The 14,825-nt window shown below is 49.7% G+C and overlaps 1 protein-coding gene across 1 annotated transcript; it reads right to left on the reverse strand.

The window, feature by feature from the left end:
* Positions 1-3,871: 3,871 nt before the first annotated feature.
* DHH (desert hedgehog signaling molecule) lies at positions 3,872-14,567 on the reverse strand. Its single transcript, XM_036891517.2, has 3 exons — positions 14,034-14,567; positions 11,047-11,308; positions 3,872-10,766 (listed from the first exon to the last, which is right to left on the reverse strand). Exons 1-3 carry the CDS (start codon positions 14,334-14,336, stop codon positions 10,141-10,143), a joined length of 1,191 nt encoding a protein of 396 aa, XP_036747412.1. The 5' UTR covers positions 14,337-14,567; the 3' UTR covers positions 3,872-10,140.
* Positions 14,568-14,825: the final 258 nt, after the last annotated feature.

Genomic DNA, 14,825 nt, shown 5'->3' on the forward strand with positions numbered 1-14,825 from the left:
TAAAAACATTTTTACTGTATTTGCATCAGAATTATGGGTTCCACTGTGCAGGTCTGCAGGATTTCTGGATTCTCCACAGCTTTGGTGGAGAAACAGTTATGGGTTCACCTGCCCACTGATGCATCAATTATCTATTGTTGCATAAGAAACTATTATCAAAACTTGGTGGTTTAAAGTAATAAACAGTATATTATTTCTCCTGATTCTGTGCATTGTTTGCATTGGCCATTTCTCTGTTGCCTTTCTTGGACTCACTTACACAGCTACCAGAGGCTACAGACCCTGTTGGGTGTCCTTCTCCTTCAACTACAACTACAGTCACAGCTCCTTCTGGGTTCTTGTAACCCTTCCCCGCCAGCCCCTTCAAATCTAGGGCTTACCATCTGTAATGGCTCCTTACCGGTGCCAGACTCAGGAAGCTTCAGCACCCTTATGGATACTACTCCTTCACCCTGTTCCCACCTTTATGAACAGCCTTTCATTACATTGTCCTTTGTTCCTCCTCTCACATCACGGTATAGGTAGCTAGAAGCATACAGGAAGAAACCATTCTTCAAAGAAGAGAAAGGAATGAAGGAAAGAAGAAAAGAAGAAAGGAAGTTGATTGAGTCTTTCTGGAAGGATCAGAGATTTCATACAATAATTGATAATTGAGATGAGCCTTAAAGCCCTAGGGAAAAAGTTAAGAGACGTTAACTGCTAAAGGAAGAGTGAAAACACAGTATATCTGGAAATACAGTGTGAGCCTTGTATCTGGAGCACTCTGTGTGTGGGCTATGCGAGGAAAATAAGGCTGGATGTGAGACTGGGGTCAGATCAGGTCAGGCTATGAATGCCAACTTTAAGAATTTGACCTTTATTCAGTACCCTAGTATGGATAGTGAAGGTTCCTATGGCCAGGATTCTCACCTGGCCCTGGTCGGCTAGCTCTCTACAAACGTGTAGGCAATATGTTGCTATTGACTCTATATAATAAGCCCCACCCAGTGCTCTGGGTGACACAGTGGCATGGCTGCAAGGCTGCAGGAGAGCAGAGAGTGAAGTGGTGGCAGTGCCAAGGACAGAGACTGAGATGGCGGGGGCAGAGAGGCCCAGAGGATGGCTGTGCAGGATGGCTGTGTGGGCAGAGAGGCCCAGAGGCAGAGACCAGCTTGCTGCATGCGAACTCGCTCTGAGTGAATGGGATTCTAGTGATTGACCTGCCACCATGAGAATAAAGTTGGGTATAAACCGTTTCACCCCAAGAATGTTCCATTATCATTTTTTGGTCTCAGTGAACCCATAGTGAACTTGCCCAGGGCTGCAACCCATTGGCAAGACACCCAGGGTTCTCAAAATACACCTCTAGTGGTATATATGGCTTAGGTTACACGCAAACTTTAAAAAAAAGAATTTTTTTTGTTAAAATTTTAGCTATAATGCCAAATGACTTCACAAACATTCTTGCTCAGAAGAGGCTAAAGTTGGTAGTAAGAAAAGCCTAGAATTAGAGGAAAATATTAAATAATTATATGGGTAGAAAGAGACTGTGGATACAATCTTGAAAACAATATAAAGTTTGGGAGATACAGCAATAAACAATGGAACATTTGCTGTTTCCTTGGTGGGGGTGTTGTGGGAAGGGCAGTGCCCTGAGAGCTGTGCTTTGTAAGGGTCACATTGGTGGCCCTGTGGAGGAGGGTGTACCTGAGTGAGTCTGGGACTGGGGACCAGGAGCCCTATGAGAAAGCCAGTACCTAGGAGGGGAAAGATGAGGGCCTGGACCAGAGGAGCTCAGAGAGCATGGTAAGAACTCACACAAAAGGCATGCTAGACAGGAGTTATGCAGCTGATGATCTGATTAACGGACAAAGTGAAGGAATATGGCAATTCTATCTATAGAATTAGAGGACTTGAGAAGAAGAGGAGTTTTTTAGTAGAGGCATGGGGAATATATTGAGTTAATACATTTATTTTTGACATTTCAGTTTTAGGGCACCTCCCATATGTTCATGTGTCACTAGGCCAATTAAGGATATGTGTCTCTAGGCACTCCACAGTAAAATAACCCGGATATACATGCAGGCCTCTTCCTTGCATGTTCCTCATGTCTGGTTCTCCCCTCATTCCTGCACTTACTCTCAAGTACTGCTAGTATGGAGTATGACAAACACCAATCCATTTCAGGAAAATGGGAAGTACTTAGCTCCTCTCAGGGGACCTTGCTCAATCCAGGGACCAGCAACTCACAAAATATTTTAATTATAGCCCATCAGAGCAAGAGCATCTTGGTGATCATTTGGTATAGTTATTCTCAAACCTGAGGATGCAAACAGTCACCTGAACGGGTTGTTAATATAAAGATTGCTGGGCCCTACACAGGAGCTTTTGATTCAGTAGGTCTGGATAGGACCCAAGAAATTGCACTTTCAACAAGTTTCCAAGTGAGGGTGATCCTGGTGTTGCTGGTCTGAGGACTGTGCTTTGAGAATCGCTGATGATGCATGACTCTTCCAGACCTGAACACTGGGAAACTTTAGCCTGGAGAATGTGCATCACAGGCAAAACATGGTGGAAAGAGCAGGGACTTGCAGGCAACCAGAGCTGGCTTCAAAGGCTGCCTTATCACTCTGTGATCTCAGGCAGGTTACTTAATTACTCTGAGCCTCAGTTTCTCTTCCATGAAATGAATGGAACAAAATAGCAGTTGTTTGTCATTCTTCCTGAATGCTGGCAGAAAGATGGAGTTCCAGTGCGGACAGTGGCAGCAGCGTCAGCTTGCTTTCCAGCATTCAGTGTGGAGGCATCTGTCTGCAAATTGCAGGGTCTAGCGGTTAAGTGGCAGTTGCCACAGTGCCCCCACTGGCTTGGTTCTGTGATTTGAGGCATTGTTTTTGGCTGCATAGCCTCAGAACCTGGGACTCCAGAGCCCTTTAGGACCTGATTAAACCCTTCTGGAATCAAATACCTATTTTGCACAACTGTTATGAGAAGTAATGAAATAATGTATGTGATATCCCAATTACTCCATTAAGAAAGATTTGGGACTCATTAAATTGAAACCATCATAATAATTATCTTTATTAGTTTGGAAGTGAATTCATAGTTTGGCCCAAAAGGTATGTCCAGAGAAAGGCAGATGCTCTAGCCAGATGGACATCACTGAGAAAGATGATCCAGGGAAGAGCACTTAGTTTAGCCAACTTGGGAACTAGACTTGCTCAGTTCACCTCCAAATACTCATATGCTAAGAAGCCTCACAATAATATATGAGGGCCTGATCTGGGCCCCACCCCACCAATGTATCCATTGCTTTCCCTTTTCTCCACCCAGGATGCCTGTGTCCTCTATGGTGGTGTCAGACTGTTGCCTGATGAGAAGAAAATTAGGGTCAAAGGAGCATTTCAGCCAGGTCCCAAGGAGGCCTGAAGAATGATCCCTGCCCACCTGTGACCACATCAGCACTCCCCTCCCCAAGATAATTCTGGGCACTGGAAACAATTCTGAATGATTGAGAAGTTTATTTGCCACATTCCATTTTGGATAGATTATATTATCTGATCAATTACTCTTTCTTGTTCATTTTAGATACATTAATATCAAGCAGATAAAAAGCTGAGAGAAATCTTTTTCTCCTACTTTTCACTCCCTCCTCTATCCATTCAAGCACCAAGTCCTATCAATCGCACAAATATAATTAACTCCTGAAACCATCCTTTCTTTCCATCTCCATTGCCAGTAGCACCCTTATCTACACTACTGCATAATCCTTTTTGCTTGCTTTCCTCCCAGGATCCACTAACTACCTTCTAATTCGTTCTCCACTTAGCAGCTAGAGTGATCTTTTTAAAACCCAAATTTGATCAAGATGCTCCTCTAAGCTAAAATCTAATTAAGTTAATTTAATCCATTAAGACCATTGCCATTTTCTCTAGAAAAATGTCAAAAATCTTTAGCATAATACAATGCCTATCAGCCTTTTCAGGGGGTTAACAAATATTTGCTGAAGGGAGGTAGTCAAGTATCTGGACCTGGGAGGAATTGCCTTGTCCTTTTGTGTCTTAATTTGCCTTGTTTAAATCTCAGAGCACCTCCTTACTTCCAACTTCTTGGAAGCATCTCATTGTAGCCTCTGGCATCCCTTACTAAGTGATTTCCTCAAGGTCACACAGCTGGTGCACAAGCACCAAAGAGAATATACAAATCTATTGTTCTCAACTATAGGATCACAGTTCAGTGAGACGCAATCACAGTTTAAAAGTGACAGCCACCTGTAGGATGTTTGCTCCTCCTGCAACACTCCCACCAAGTTTCCCGGCCTTGGTACAGTCTTGCAAAGATAACAGAAATCCACCTCCTCACCCGCCTAATAAGCTCCTTCAGCTTTAGACAATTCTAATGGTTATGAAAATCAAACATTTCAAAGAATAACCATCCTAGACAGTTTATCAGAGGATGAAAAGGGTGAGGGAAAGGAAGATACATGACAGAGAAAGATCCATACCCTCCCTCCTGTGGTGGTCCTAAGGGGTTTTGGGCCAGCTGCCTCCAAGAGAAGAGAAAGGTGAGTGACTTTGTCTCCAGCTTAGCCAGGGAGATCCAAGTTATCTAGTCTCAAAGATTCTACGAGCTACTATGGACTAGCCAGCAACTAGAACAAGGAAAGGATGTGTGTGGAGGAAATGGGATTAATCCTAGCTCAAATGTTGGGTGGAATCCCAGCTGCTGCAGTTGCTGAGGGCTTAACCAGCTGTTCCCTGGGCAGCTGCAAAGTTCATCCCAGACGTGGCTTTCAGGGTGGCAGCTCCAGCTCAGCTCAGGGCAATCAGCTCCAAGCTAAGCCAATGCTCTGCTGAAAGAATCGCTGGAAAGCAAAAGAAAATAGCAGAAAAAGTCCCAGTTCCAAGGTCTTCTGTTTGGACAACATGTGGTTTGCAATCAGACAACTGTTCTTAGGTTATGTGGTCCCAAGGAGAGAAGCTGAGAGATGGTTTGTGTTTGGGTTTCAGAGACAGCAAAGCCAGGGCTGGAGGTAGCTCCCTCAGTTCTGTTCTTATCCCAACCTGTCCTGCTCCAATTTCCCTACAGTGGCCCCTACCATCTGTTCCTGTAACACACTCTATGTGGGGATGGCCTCATTGGCTACTTGTGATAAGAACTAGCATCACTCACATGCTCGGGTGTGGACCAACCTACTTAGGAATAAAGACGACTCCCCAAACCCCATACAATTGCCAAATTCCTATTTAAAATGCAAGTTTGATTTTCCCCCTTACCTGTTTCAAACCCTACAGTTGCTTTCGTTTAGGACAAAATTGAAAATCCTTAAAGTGGATCATGTGTCCCTCTCGCTCTATATACTGTACTTGTCAACAGTCCTCAGATTCATCTTACTCCTGCTGCCAACTCCAGGCCTTCGTACATGCTGCTTCCCCTGCTTGTACTCTCACCCATCTCTCAGGCCTCAGATTATACATCACTTCTCATCTCCTTCACCACCTTCAACAACCTTGCAACCACTTATATCTGTCTTACCAGGTGAATGGTAAGAGCCATAGCCGACTTTATTGTCCTGTCCCCATGGTACAGCAAAATATTTGGCATATAGCAGGTACTCAGTAAAACCTTATTGAAGATATAGCTCCTTCATGGGAGATGTTCATTTGCATGCATCAACCAAGTAATGTATAAAGAAAATAACAGGGAAAGGAGAGTTTGAACATGCTAGGTGGTCACAAAATCCCCCTCAGGGAAATACCCTGACCAGCCATAGTCTTTTTCCCATAGACAGCTGCTTCAGTCTACCAGCCAGAGAAGGAAGCATTCTCCAATACAAAAGCACAGTGAGGTATAAATACGTCAAGGCAGCAAGTCAGAAATGCCAATTTCCAAGCAGAGTTGATTGTTTTCATTAAGTAAAGACCCATCTTCACACCGGCTTCTTATTCAAACATTTCTGGAAACTTGTATTAGTCTACTGGGGCCATAACAAAATACCATAGACTGGGTGGCTTAGACATCAAACATTTATTTTCTCACAGTTTTGGAGCTAGAAAAGTCCAGGATAAAGGTTCTGGACAATTTGGTTTCTGGGGAGAGCTCTCTTCCTGGCCTGCAGGCGGCTACCTTCTCATTATGTTCTCACATGGCCTTTCCTTGGTGCATGTTAAGCAAACTCCCTGGTTTCTCCTCTTACAAGGACACTAATCCGGTCAGATCAGGACTCCACTCTTAACGACCTCATTTGATCTTACTTACTTACTTAGAGGCCCCATCTCCCAGTACAGCCACATGGGCATCAGGGTTTCAACATAAGAATGGGAGTGGGGGGAATGGGGACACATCAAACATAACATAACAAATCTCAATCTCCCCTCTCCTCTACTCCAGAAAAAGCTAAGACTTTTCTTTTGCTTTCTGTGTTGGTACACCAGCCTGCTGTGGATTCCTGCCAAAAACCTGAACCTATATATACATGTTTCCTTAACTAGTGGCTAGGTAGCTTTAGTTAGGGAAGACAGCCTCCCAGGCTGGAGGAAGAGCCAATGAAAATGAGAGAAACTACTGTCAGAAAGCTAGGACTTATTAGTGACTCAATGAAGGGAATGAGGAAGAGTCAAAAATAGCGTAAGGTAAGACCTCATTGGATGTGACCCTATCCATCAGGATAGTTTTATTTCTTGTTTTCTTGCTCTAGTTATACCTCCTATTAGCTGTGGTAACTTGGGCAAGTGACTTAGACCTCTTTTTGCCTTAGTCGCTTCATCTGTAATAGAATCTCATAAGGTTATTGTGAGAATTAAATGAGAATGCGTGTAAAGTGCTAGAACATGGCCTGGTAATGTAGCAAGCTCTCAGGAAACATTAGCTACATACAGTTAGACCTGCTCATCTCTTGCTCTAACCAGCCAGCACATCTTCATTCCAAATTCCAAGTTCATCTTGCTACTTCTGCCTGGAATGCCCATTCTGGTCTCAGCCACCTATACATGGTTTATCAACCTATTCAGGTCCTACTTTCTCTACAAAGCCTCTCGGTACTCATATGACATTTACCATCCGTGCAACTCATCCTGATTAAGTAACTATGTTGCTATGGCGGTTAACCATTGTATACCTTTATGTCTACTCCTCCCTGAAAGAAGTTTCTAAATCTTGTTGTTTTTTTTTTAGTGCCTCATACAGTGCTGAACACTGAACACTGTAGATGTTCAGTAAATCCTGCTTGAAGAAAGGAAGGGGGTAAAAAAAAGTCTAGATTCTGAGTGAGAAAAAAGTAATCAGAACCTTGAAGCAGTGGCTCTCAACTCTGGTTTCCCCAGTGCGCAGAGAGGTCTTGCCAGGATTATCACAAAATGCTCTGGAAATTGTCAAAATAAGATTACTTTTAATTATACTTTAATTCTAAAGCAAACCCACATCTGTCACCCAGCACCTTTTGAAGAAAGGAATGTTATGAAATCAAACAGTTGTAGGGACAACACAACCCTCCAAAAGTTTGGGAACCATTGATAATGATTCTAGTGGAGTAGTGAGAAGCAGACAGACAGCAGAATGCAGCAAAGTCGACGAGGAATGGGTGCAGAGCAAACATTTCCTAAGTGCCTATTCCACATTGGGCACATACACTGATCTTACCAACAATGCTATCAAGGTGGTATCATTATCTCTGGGTCTGCCTGACTTTCAAGCCATGCCCTTTCCCTAATCCTCATTGCCTATTTTGTTGATGAGAAGAGGCCAGCAATTGGAGATGTTGTGTGACCAAGTGAATATGCCCTCCTGGCCAGCTTCCTAGAAATGGTGCTCTTTGTTGCTTAAAGGCAGATAGTGGATTTTTTTTAGGTAGCTGGGAGGGCCTTAAGGGGACAAGGATAATGAGGAATGAAAGGTGGGCCTCAGGCCTGGGAAGAATACAGGATATAGTTTAAGGGAAACCAATCAGTTCTCCTGGTCCTCAAATATCACCCTGCCCAATTTATCAAAGTGCTAGGAATCAGCACCTTATGATCTTACGGTTCAGGCCTTATTTTCAGCAGACCTTTAACATATATGCATTATCTGGGATGGGTAGTAAAAACAAAGAACTCTCAAAGAAGGAAGACTAGTTCATCAGTTCAGTCATTACCTGGAGTGACATGACAGGAGGGCATCATGGATGAACAGAGGGAGACAAGGACAGGTTTAGAAAGAAAGTAGGAAAGGTCCACAGCTCGGAGGGTGTTTCTGAGATCAGGAAAGGAGCAGGAAGGTGGCAATAGGCACCTTCTGTGGGCTGGGGGAAATGGTAGGTAGCAAGACACTAAAGGTAAACTTAGCTTGCTTCTGAATGTTGCCTTTATCAAGCACTCCCTGGAACCCTAAGTATGCTTTCACCTCCAGCTACTGAACTCAAACGTACAAGGGTGAGGGAGTTGAGGGGGCAACTTGGATGCATACAGAAGTCTGGACTACTTCAGGTCACAGCTATACCCCCACATTGCTTCCAGGAGCCACAAGAGCTGACCCAGGGACAAACGATGCAAAAGTGCCAGTTTCTAAGGGCTGTCCTGACGAGAGGCAAGTGTGCTCCTCACCAGCCCCAACACCTGTGGCTCAGCATAGTAGGTTCACAAGCCATACCCTCCATCTCCAGACTAGTGGGATAAGGCTCCTCTGTATGTATAGATTTAGTCTACCTATCCACGTAGTATATAGCTCTCTCTTTCCTTTGGTCTGGAAGAGAACCCATTCCAAAGGCCACTAGAGGGCAGTGTATAGCAGAGACCCTGAGGGCTGTGATAGCACAGCTGTTCAGGGAAGGGCGCGCTCCTGGTGGTACCACCAACGCCCACCATCCACCAGGCCCTGGACACTCCCCTGTCAGTGCAGTCCAACTTCCTTGGAGCTTCCATTCCTAAGTCAGGGGCACCTGCCTGCCTGGATTCCTAGTGTCTACTACGTTGGACCCCAGAGATTCCAGAGCCCTGATAATGCTAGAATGGGACAGTGAAGGAAGCCAGTAGAAACAACAATCAGGATAGGAGATCAGGAAGGGGGCTCTGGTTGTAATACCGATATGCCCTTGCCTGGAAAGCCTATTCCCCCACTTCCTTCCATAAACCTCCCATATAGGGCTGAAGCATTCTCTGTGCACAGCAGCTTCAGGAGGGGAGAGGTTCCAACCTTATGTTTCAGCTCTTTCTCTTAACCAAGAGTGTGTGGGGACTATCAATTATCACTTAGCTAGGAATTCCCATCAGTCGTCAACTTGTCCAGTGACATCCCAGAAAAAAACATTGGCCCCATCTAGACCCTGACACCAGGGTGGGGTGGCGGCTAGAATGATTCATTTCATGGACTTGACAGAGGGACCAGGACTTCAGGCTAACAGTTGGGGTCCAGAATTATTTCAGTATCAGTAGGCACAATGGCCTCAGCCTCCACTAGAACCCTATAAGCAGAGAAAAGGTTCACACAGGCCATCTCCCTCCTTAAGACAACCTGGATCCTTCAACAGCCGGCATGCAACTCTACTGACAGAATGCTGGTCCTCGCTGGGTGGCAGGAGGGACCAGTAACCTAGAAAAGAGCATGACTCTTCAGGTCGAGGTTGCTGAGCGATTGGGACACTCGCCTGAGATGTGGAAGCAGGCAGGAAGGCCTGCGGGGGAAGGAGGGAGGAGTGGTAAGTAAGGTATTGACCTCGGGGTTGGTCCCCTTTCTCTCTCCTTCTGGAGGTGAATCACCCTCTGAATAGAGATATTTTCCAATAAGCTCCTGGATGCCATCCCTTTATTAGCCCACCTATAGGATAATGTCAGATGTCAGATTGACTGGCTGTGTCAGACAGTGTTAACGCCGGGCCCCCGCCCCTCATCTTGCCAGGCATGGCAAGCAGATCATTATATTACAATTTATAAATAGAAAATAAAATAATCAGGTGGGGCTGAGGCTCTGGGGAAGAAGAGACAAAATAGTCCTAGTCAAAGGAGTATCCACCATCAACCGACTTAGAACCTGGGATCACCTCTTCCCAGGTAGTCACTCTGTCGCCTCCATTTTTCTCCCCATCCCTCCTTCCCTTCCGAGCAGCATCGCCTGCTGCCCAGTCTCCAGGTCTCAGCCCGCACACTCCCTTTTCGGTGGATGCCTCAAGGTTTCTATGCCTGCCTGCAATGCTCAGCCCAGCAGCTCCTCCGCCAGGCGATAGAGGAACCGAGAGTACCAATGCATGCCAGTCGGCTGGACGGCCCCACCCGGAAGCAGCGCCCCCAGCGCGTGCAGCAGGCGCAAGGGAGCAAAGGCTCGGTGTGCCCACTGATGACTCTCCAGAACCGCGTAGCAGGAGGCCAGGACGTCGTTGACCAGCAGCGTCCCGTGCGCTGTGAGCGGCGCGAACACGCCCACGGCTTCCTCCCGTGCCACGCGGGCCACGCGAGCCGGCTGAAGCGCGTCTCCGCCGGGCGCCAGCACCGAGTCCCCCGCCCGCAGCCTGCGCGCAAACACCGGTGCGAAGTCGCCTGGCGCGGGCGCCGGCCCTCGAGCGGCGAACACCAGGTGCCATGGTGTGAGCAACAGCTTGCGCGGGGGCCGCTCGGTCTCTACAGCCACGAAAGAGGCCCGGCGCTGCAAGTCCCGGTCCAGGAAGAGCAGCACCGGCGTGGGCACCACCCGGCCCGCCGCGTCTGCTGCCAGCACCCAGTCTCCGCGATGCAGTTCGTGCAGCCCCTTCCGCTCGCCGCTCTGCAGGCGCACCGTGGCATTTCCCGGAAAGCAGCCTCCTGCCCTGACCGCCAGTGAGTTATCTGCAGGGAGCAAACAGTGAGAGGATTGAAACCAAGACCAGTGGTTGCGTCACATTGGTATAGAGTCTCAAAAGATGTGGGTCAAGCCCAGCGCAGACCTCACCAGTCCCGAGATAAGTAATTTCCCACGGATCTGGCCCCAACTTGGGCAGAAATGAGAAGATGGTTTACAACACTAACACCCACTTGGTCTTCCCTAGGTCTCAACAGAGCCGTGCAGCTTCAGTTTCCCGGAGGGAGCCCCCTATGAGCGGACCTCACCACACACCCCCTACTATACCGGCTTTGACCGACACGTGGACGTGGTTGCGCGACTCGTAGTAGACCCAGTCGAAGCCGGCTTCCACTGCCAGGCGCGCCAGCAACCCATACTTATTGCGGTCGCGGTCGGACGTTGTGATATCCAAAGCACGGCCTTCGTAGTGGAGTGAGTCCTGAGCATGGTGGCCGTCTTCGTCCCAGCCCTCGGTCACCCGTAGGCGCACTCCAGGCCACATGTTCATCACCGCAATGGCCAGAGCGTTCACCCGCTCTTTACAACGCTGGCGGGGAATAAAGGAGTCAGTCTCCTCACTACCGCTATCATCATCGTGGGGCAAAAGGGACCTGAACGAGAGGGTCAATTCTTTTGTTTTCCCAGCCCCACTCCGCCCACTCCCAGCTTTCGAATGTCCTGGGGAAATGAGAATCTGAATAGGTGTCAATCAGTGGTGCAGATGAGTGGCCAACCATCACTCTCCTTCCAGAGCATCCTTTGGGAACTGTGGGGTCACCTCGGAAGTTGAGATGGGGCTCCTACACCTAGCTCTTTCTCCACTTTTAAAGTCCGTTCCTCTTCCCTACTCATTCTGGGACCTCGGATCAGTTTGGGAGAGGGCGATGGAAGCTTGGTTAGGGAGGGGTTGAGCAGCCTGCCTACCAGAGAGGCGCCCCTGTTTGAGCCTGGCCCCCACCCCAAGCCCCAGCTGCCCTCCCTTTGCCTGATTCATCTTTTGTTTTGTTGCCTTCCCTGGCACCGGGCATCGCTTCCTTCCTTCCTTCCTTCCTCCTCCTCCTCCTTTCGGCTACTGGTATTAACCCCTTCGTGGTGAGAGTGCCCCCCACAGAGGTGCCCAAGAAGAGTCGTGCAGGATCAAGGCTTCTGGAAAAAGGGTTGGGGTGGCGGGGGCTGCGCCAAGTACAATGGCCATTCTCCGGCATGACTTAACCGAGCGAGAATCCCGGGCCGAGGACGGGGACGCGCCCGGGAGAAGCGGACTCAGCAGCTCCATCCACAAAGGCGCTTTTCAGCCGCCCCGGCTCAGGGAGAGGAAAGGGCAGAAAGCCGCGCCCCCCATGCGTGCTCCAGCCCGCTGGGTCCCCTCCCCCAGCGCGGCCAGCCCTCCCTATTCCAGCTCAGGCTCTGCCAGCCCTGGAAGCCCCAATCTCTCCATCTCTATTCTAGATGCAGCCCAGAAAATAGTGGGAGTAGCACCTGCGATTAACTGGAGCTGCCCTAGCGCGGATCTGGGGGGCCCCCTGCAGGGTGGGAGTGGAGAGGAGGAAAAGCAGCCGCGGCTGGAAGCCTGCACCCGGGGGAGTGAGACCAAGGTTATCTCAGCTGCTCCAGTCTGGGAGCCGGAGACCTTGGCGCGCACCATAGGACCGACACGGTGGGAGGAGGTGCAGGGAGGACAGTTACCTTGGGGTGGGGGCCAGTTCTCCCCACTCCGACTTTTCACCTCAGATTTGATTTTCTCCTATGTATCAGAGGGACACTTTCCCCCTTCTCTTTTTCCCAGTCTTCTACACCTCCGCAGGGTTTGAGAGGAGGGGAGGGGAAGACTGGAAAAGTGGTAACTCCTTCCAACTTTTTGTCGTTTTGTCCTCTGAGGAGGCCCTGAGGCCTTGACCTGCGGGGGCAGCAGTCCAGTGCGGAGCCAACTCAATGGAGGCCTTTTGCAGCCAGGGTGTGGGAGATAAGCAGGACTGAGGGGGTTCCCAGGCCTGTCAGAGCCCTTCTAGGTCTGTCCCTCGTGCTGCCCCCTCTGCTGCAGGTGGCAGTCAGAGGAGAGGGCCACAGTATTCCATGATCAAGAAGGGAAGGAGCGTCTCCTTCCAATCTCTGGATAGGAGAAAGGCTTCAGGGCAGAAACAAGAAGGAATTCTTGATCCCCTGGACAGGTCTTCCTAACAAAGTAACCTGGAAAACTATTGCAATTAATCAGAGGAAATCCGTACCCCTCCCTCTCCCCCTACCTCCCCACTCTGTACACAATTAGGTGGTGTAATGGAAAGTGTATAGGACTGAGAATCAGGAGCCCTGAATTCTGGTCCCAGCCATGCCACTAATTAGTTTTAAGACTTTGATTAAATCGCTTTTCCTACTGGGACCCAGCTTTCAGTTGTAAAATGGGCGGTGGGGGGTGGAGTGGCAGGGTGGAAGAATGTGGTCTCCAAGTTTCCTTCCAGTTCTGACATTTGAGATGACTGGCCAGAAGTGGTCCTTCCCTGCCAAAGCATTGCTCATCTCACCTTAAGTTGCTTAGGTGCTAGTCTGCAACAGATGCTCAATACATGGTAGTTGAATTCATTTTAATTCTTTAATTCCAAGGAAAGCCCCTGAGCTAAGCTGAGCTTGAGGGATGCCAGAAACCCTTTGATTCTCAGATGGGCCCATCTGTTCTTGCCAGTGAGGACTGTTTTTCACCCCTAAGACAATTGGTTAGACTTTAGAATAGCCTGGTCCTGATTCCAGGACACCTTCCCCATGCCAAAGACAATTATTGCCTAGCCCCTCCTCAGGTAGATAACCTGGTGACTTAACCCTTGGCCACCCCTTTCCCAGCCCCCTTCAGTCTCTTTAGCCCACAGAACTTTACCACAATCAGGTCAGGAGCCAGGCTAAGGGTAGAGCTTTCTGTCTGCTGCCCAGGCAGCTCCTGGCCCCCAGCTCACCCCAGCCCTTCCTGCCTGGCTCGGTAGCTGACCCCCGGTCCACGCCTCAGCCATTTCCCGTCTCGCCTGCCGCCATCCTCCTTTCCCCGCCCTCTCTGTCTCCCAGCTTCACTCTCACTAGTCCCTCCTCCCCCTCCCTGCCTCTCCTTGTTGGGATTCCTCCTGGTCACTCAGTCCAGCCTGCAGAGGCTTTTCTAGGGGTGGGGTGGGGTGGGGAAGGTGTGAGATTAAGGTCTGTATGGATGAAGCCCAGCTCACCCTCCCAGGCTGCCACAGCAAAACAGAGCTGGTGGTGGTTCCCTAGCACAGGTGGGTTAAGGCCCTCCTTACCTCCGTCATCAGGCGGTCTGCCCCACTGTTCTCCTCATCCTTGAAGATGATGTCGGGGTTGTAGTTGGGCACCAGGTCCCGGAAGCGCTCGGAGCCCCGTGCCACCCTGCCCTCGGCCGGCCCACTGGCGCCCAGGGTCCGCTCGGGCACACTGGGCACAAATTGTTTGTAGAGTAGCGGCACCAGCTGCTTGCGCACGTAGCGGCGCCGGCCAACGGGTCCCCGGCCCGGCCCGCAGCTCTGGGCCGGCAGCGCCAGAAGTGCTAAGCAGCACAGGGGCACCAGACTGGCCGGCAGCGCCATGGATGCAGCGGACTCGGGTCAGAAGGGAACGTTCTTGTCCTCACCAGCTGGCCCGTCAGTTGGGCATTTCCCCAGGCACCAGAGAGCGCAGCAGGCAAACCTGCCCCCAGGGTGCCCTAGAGCGCCTGTGGCTCTGCGCACCTGGTTGCCGCTAGCTCTGCCTACATGCCCCCAGGGGGTCTGGAACCTGCTACTGACGGGCCATCATAGCAGGGAAGGGGGGGTAGTGGATGAGTGCCAGCCCCGCCTGGCTCGGCCGCCTGGCTCCTGCGCTGCCAGAACGCCCGGGCTCCGCCTTAAGTGGCCCCTGGCCCCGCCCCCCGCCCTTCTCCCAGGACCGTCCCGCCCCCTCCCACCGGGGCGGGGGCTCTAGCCGATCACCGCTGATCCATTTCGCGGCTTAAAGTGTGTCCCATCCTGGAACCCAGGCAGGAACCTGCCTAGGAAACCCTAGTAGCTTTACAGTCCGCTGCTGCCTGGATAAGCATC

The sequence above is a fragment of the Manis pentadactyla genome, chromosome 10 (assembly GCF_030020395.1).
Source record: "Manis pentadactyla isolate mManPen7 chromosome 10, mManPen7.hap1, whole genome shotgun sequence".
Taxonomy (NCBI): Eukaryota; Metazoa; Chordata; class Mammalia; order Pholidota; family Manidae; genus Manis; species Manis pentadactyla.

Excerpts from the sequence above, each read along its gene's own strand:
- DHH (XM_036891517.2), bottom strand. The coding sequence starts at position 14,336 with ATGGCGCTGCCGGCCAGTCTGGTGCCCCTGTGCTGCTTAGCACTTCTG. Across the intron at positions 11,309-14,033 it reads CAGACCGCCTGATGACGGAG|CGTTGTAAAGAGCGGGTGAA; the intron begins GTAAGGAGGGCC and ends ATTCCCCGCCAG. Across the intron at positions 10,767-11,046 it reads CCACGTGTCGGTCAAAGCCG|ATAACTCACTGGCGGTCAGG; the intron begins GTATAGTAGGGG and ends TGCTCCCTGCAG.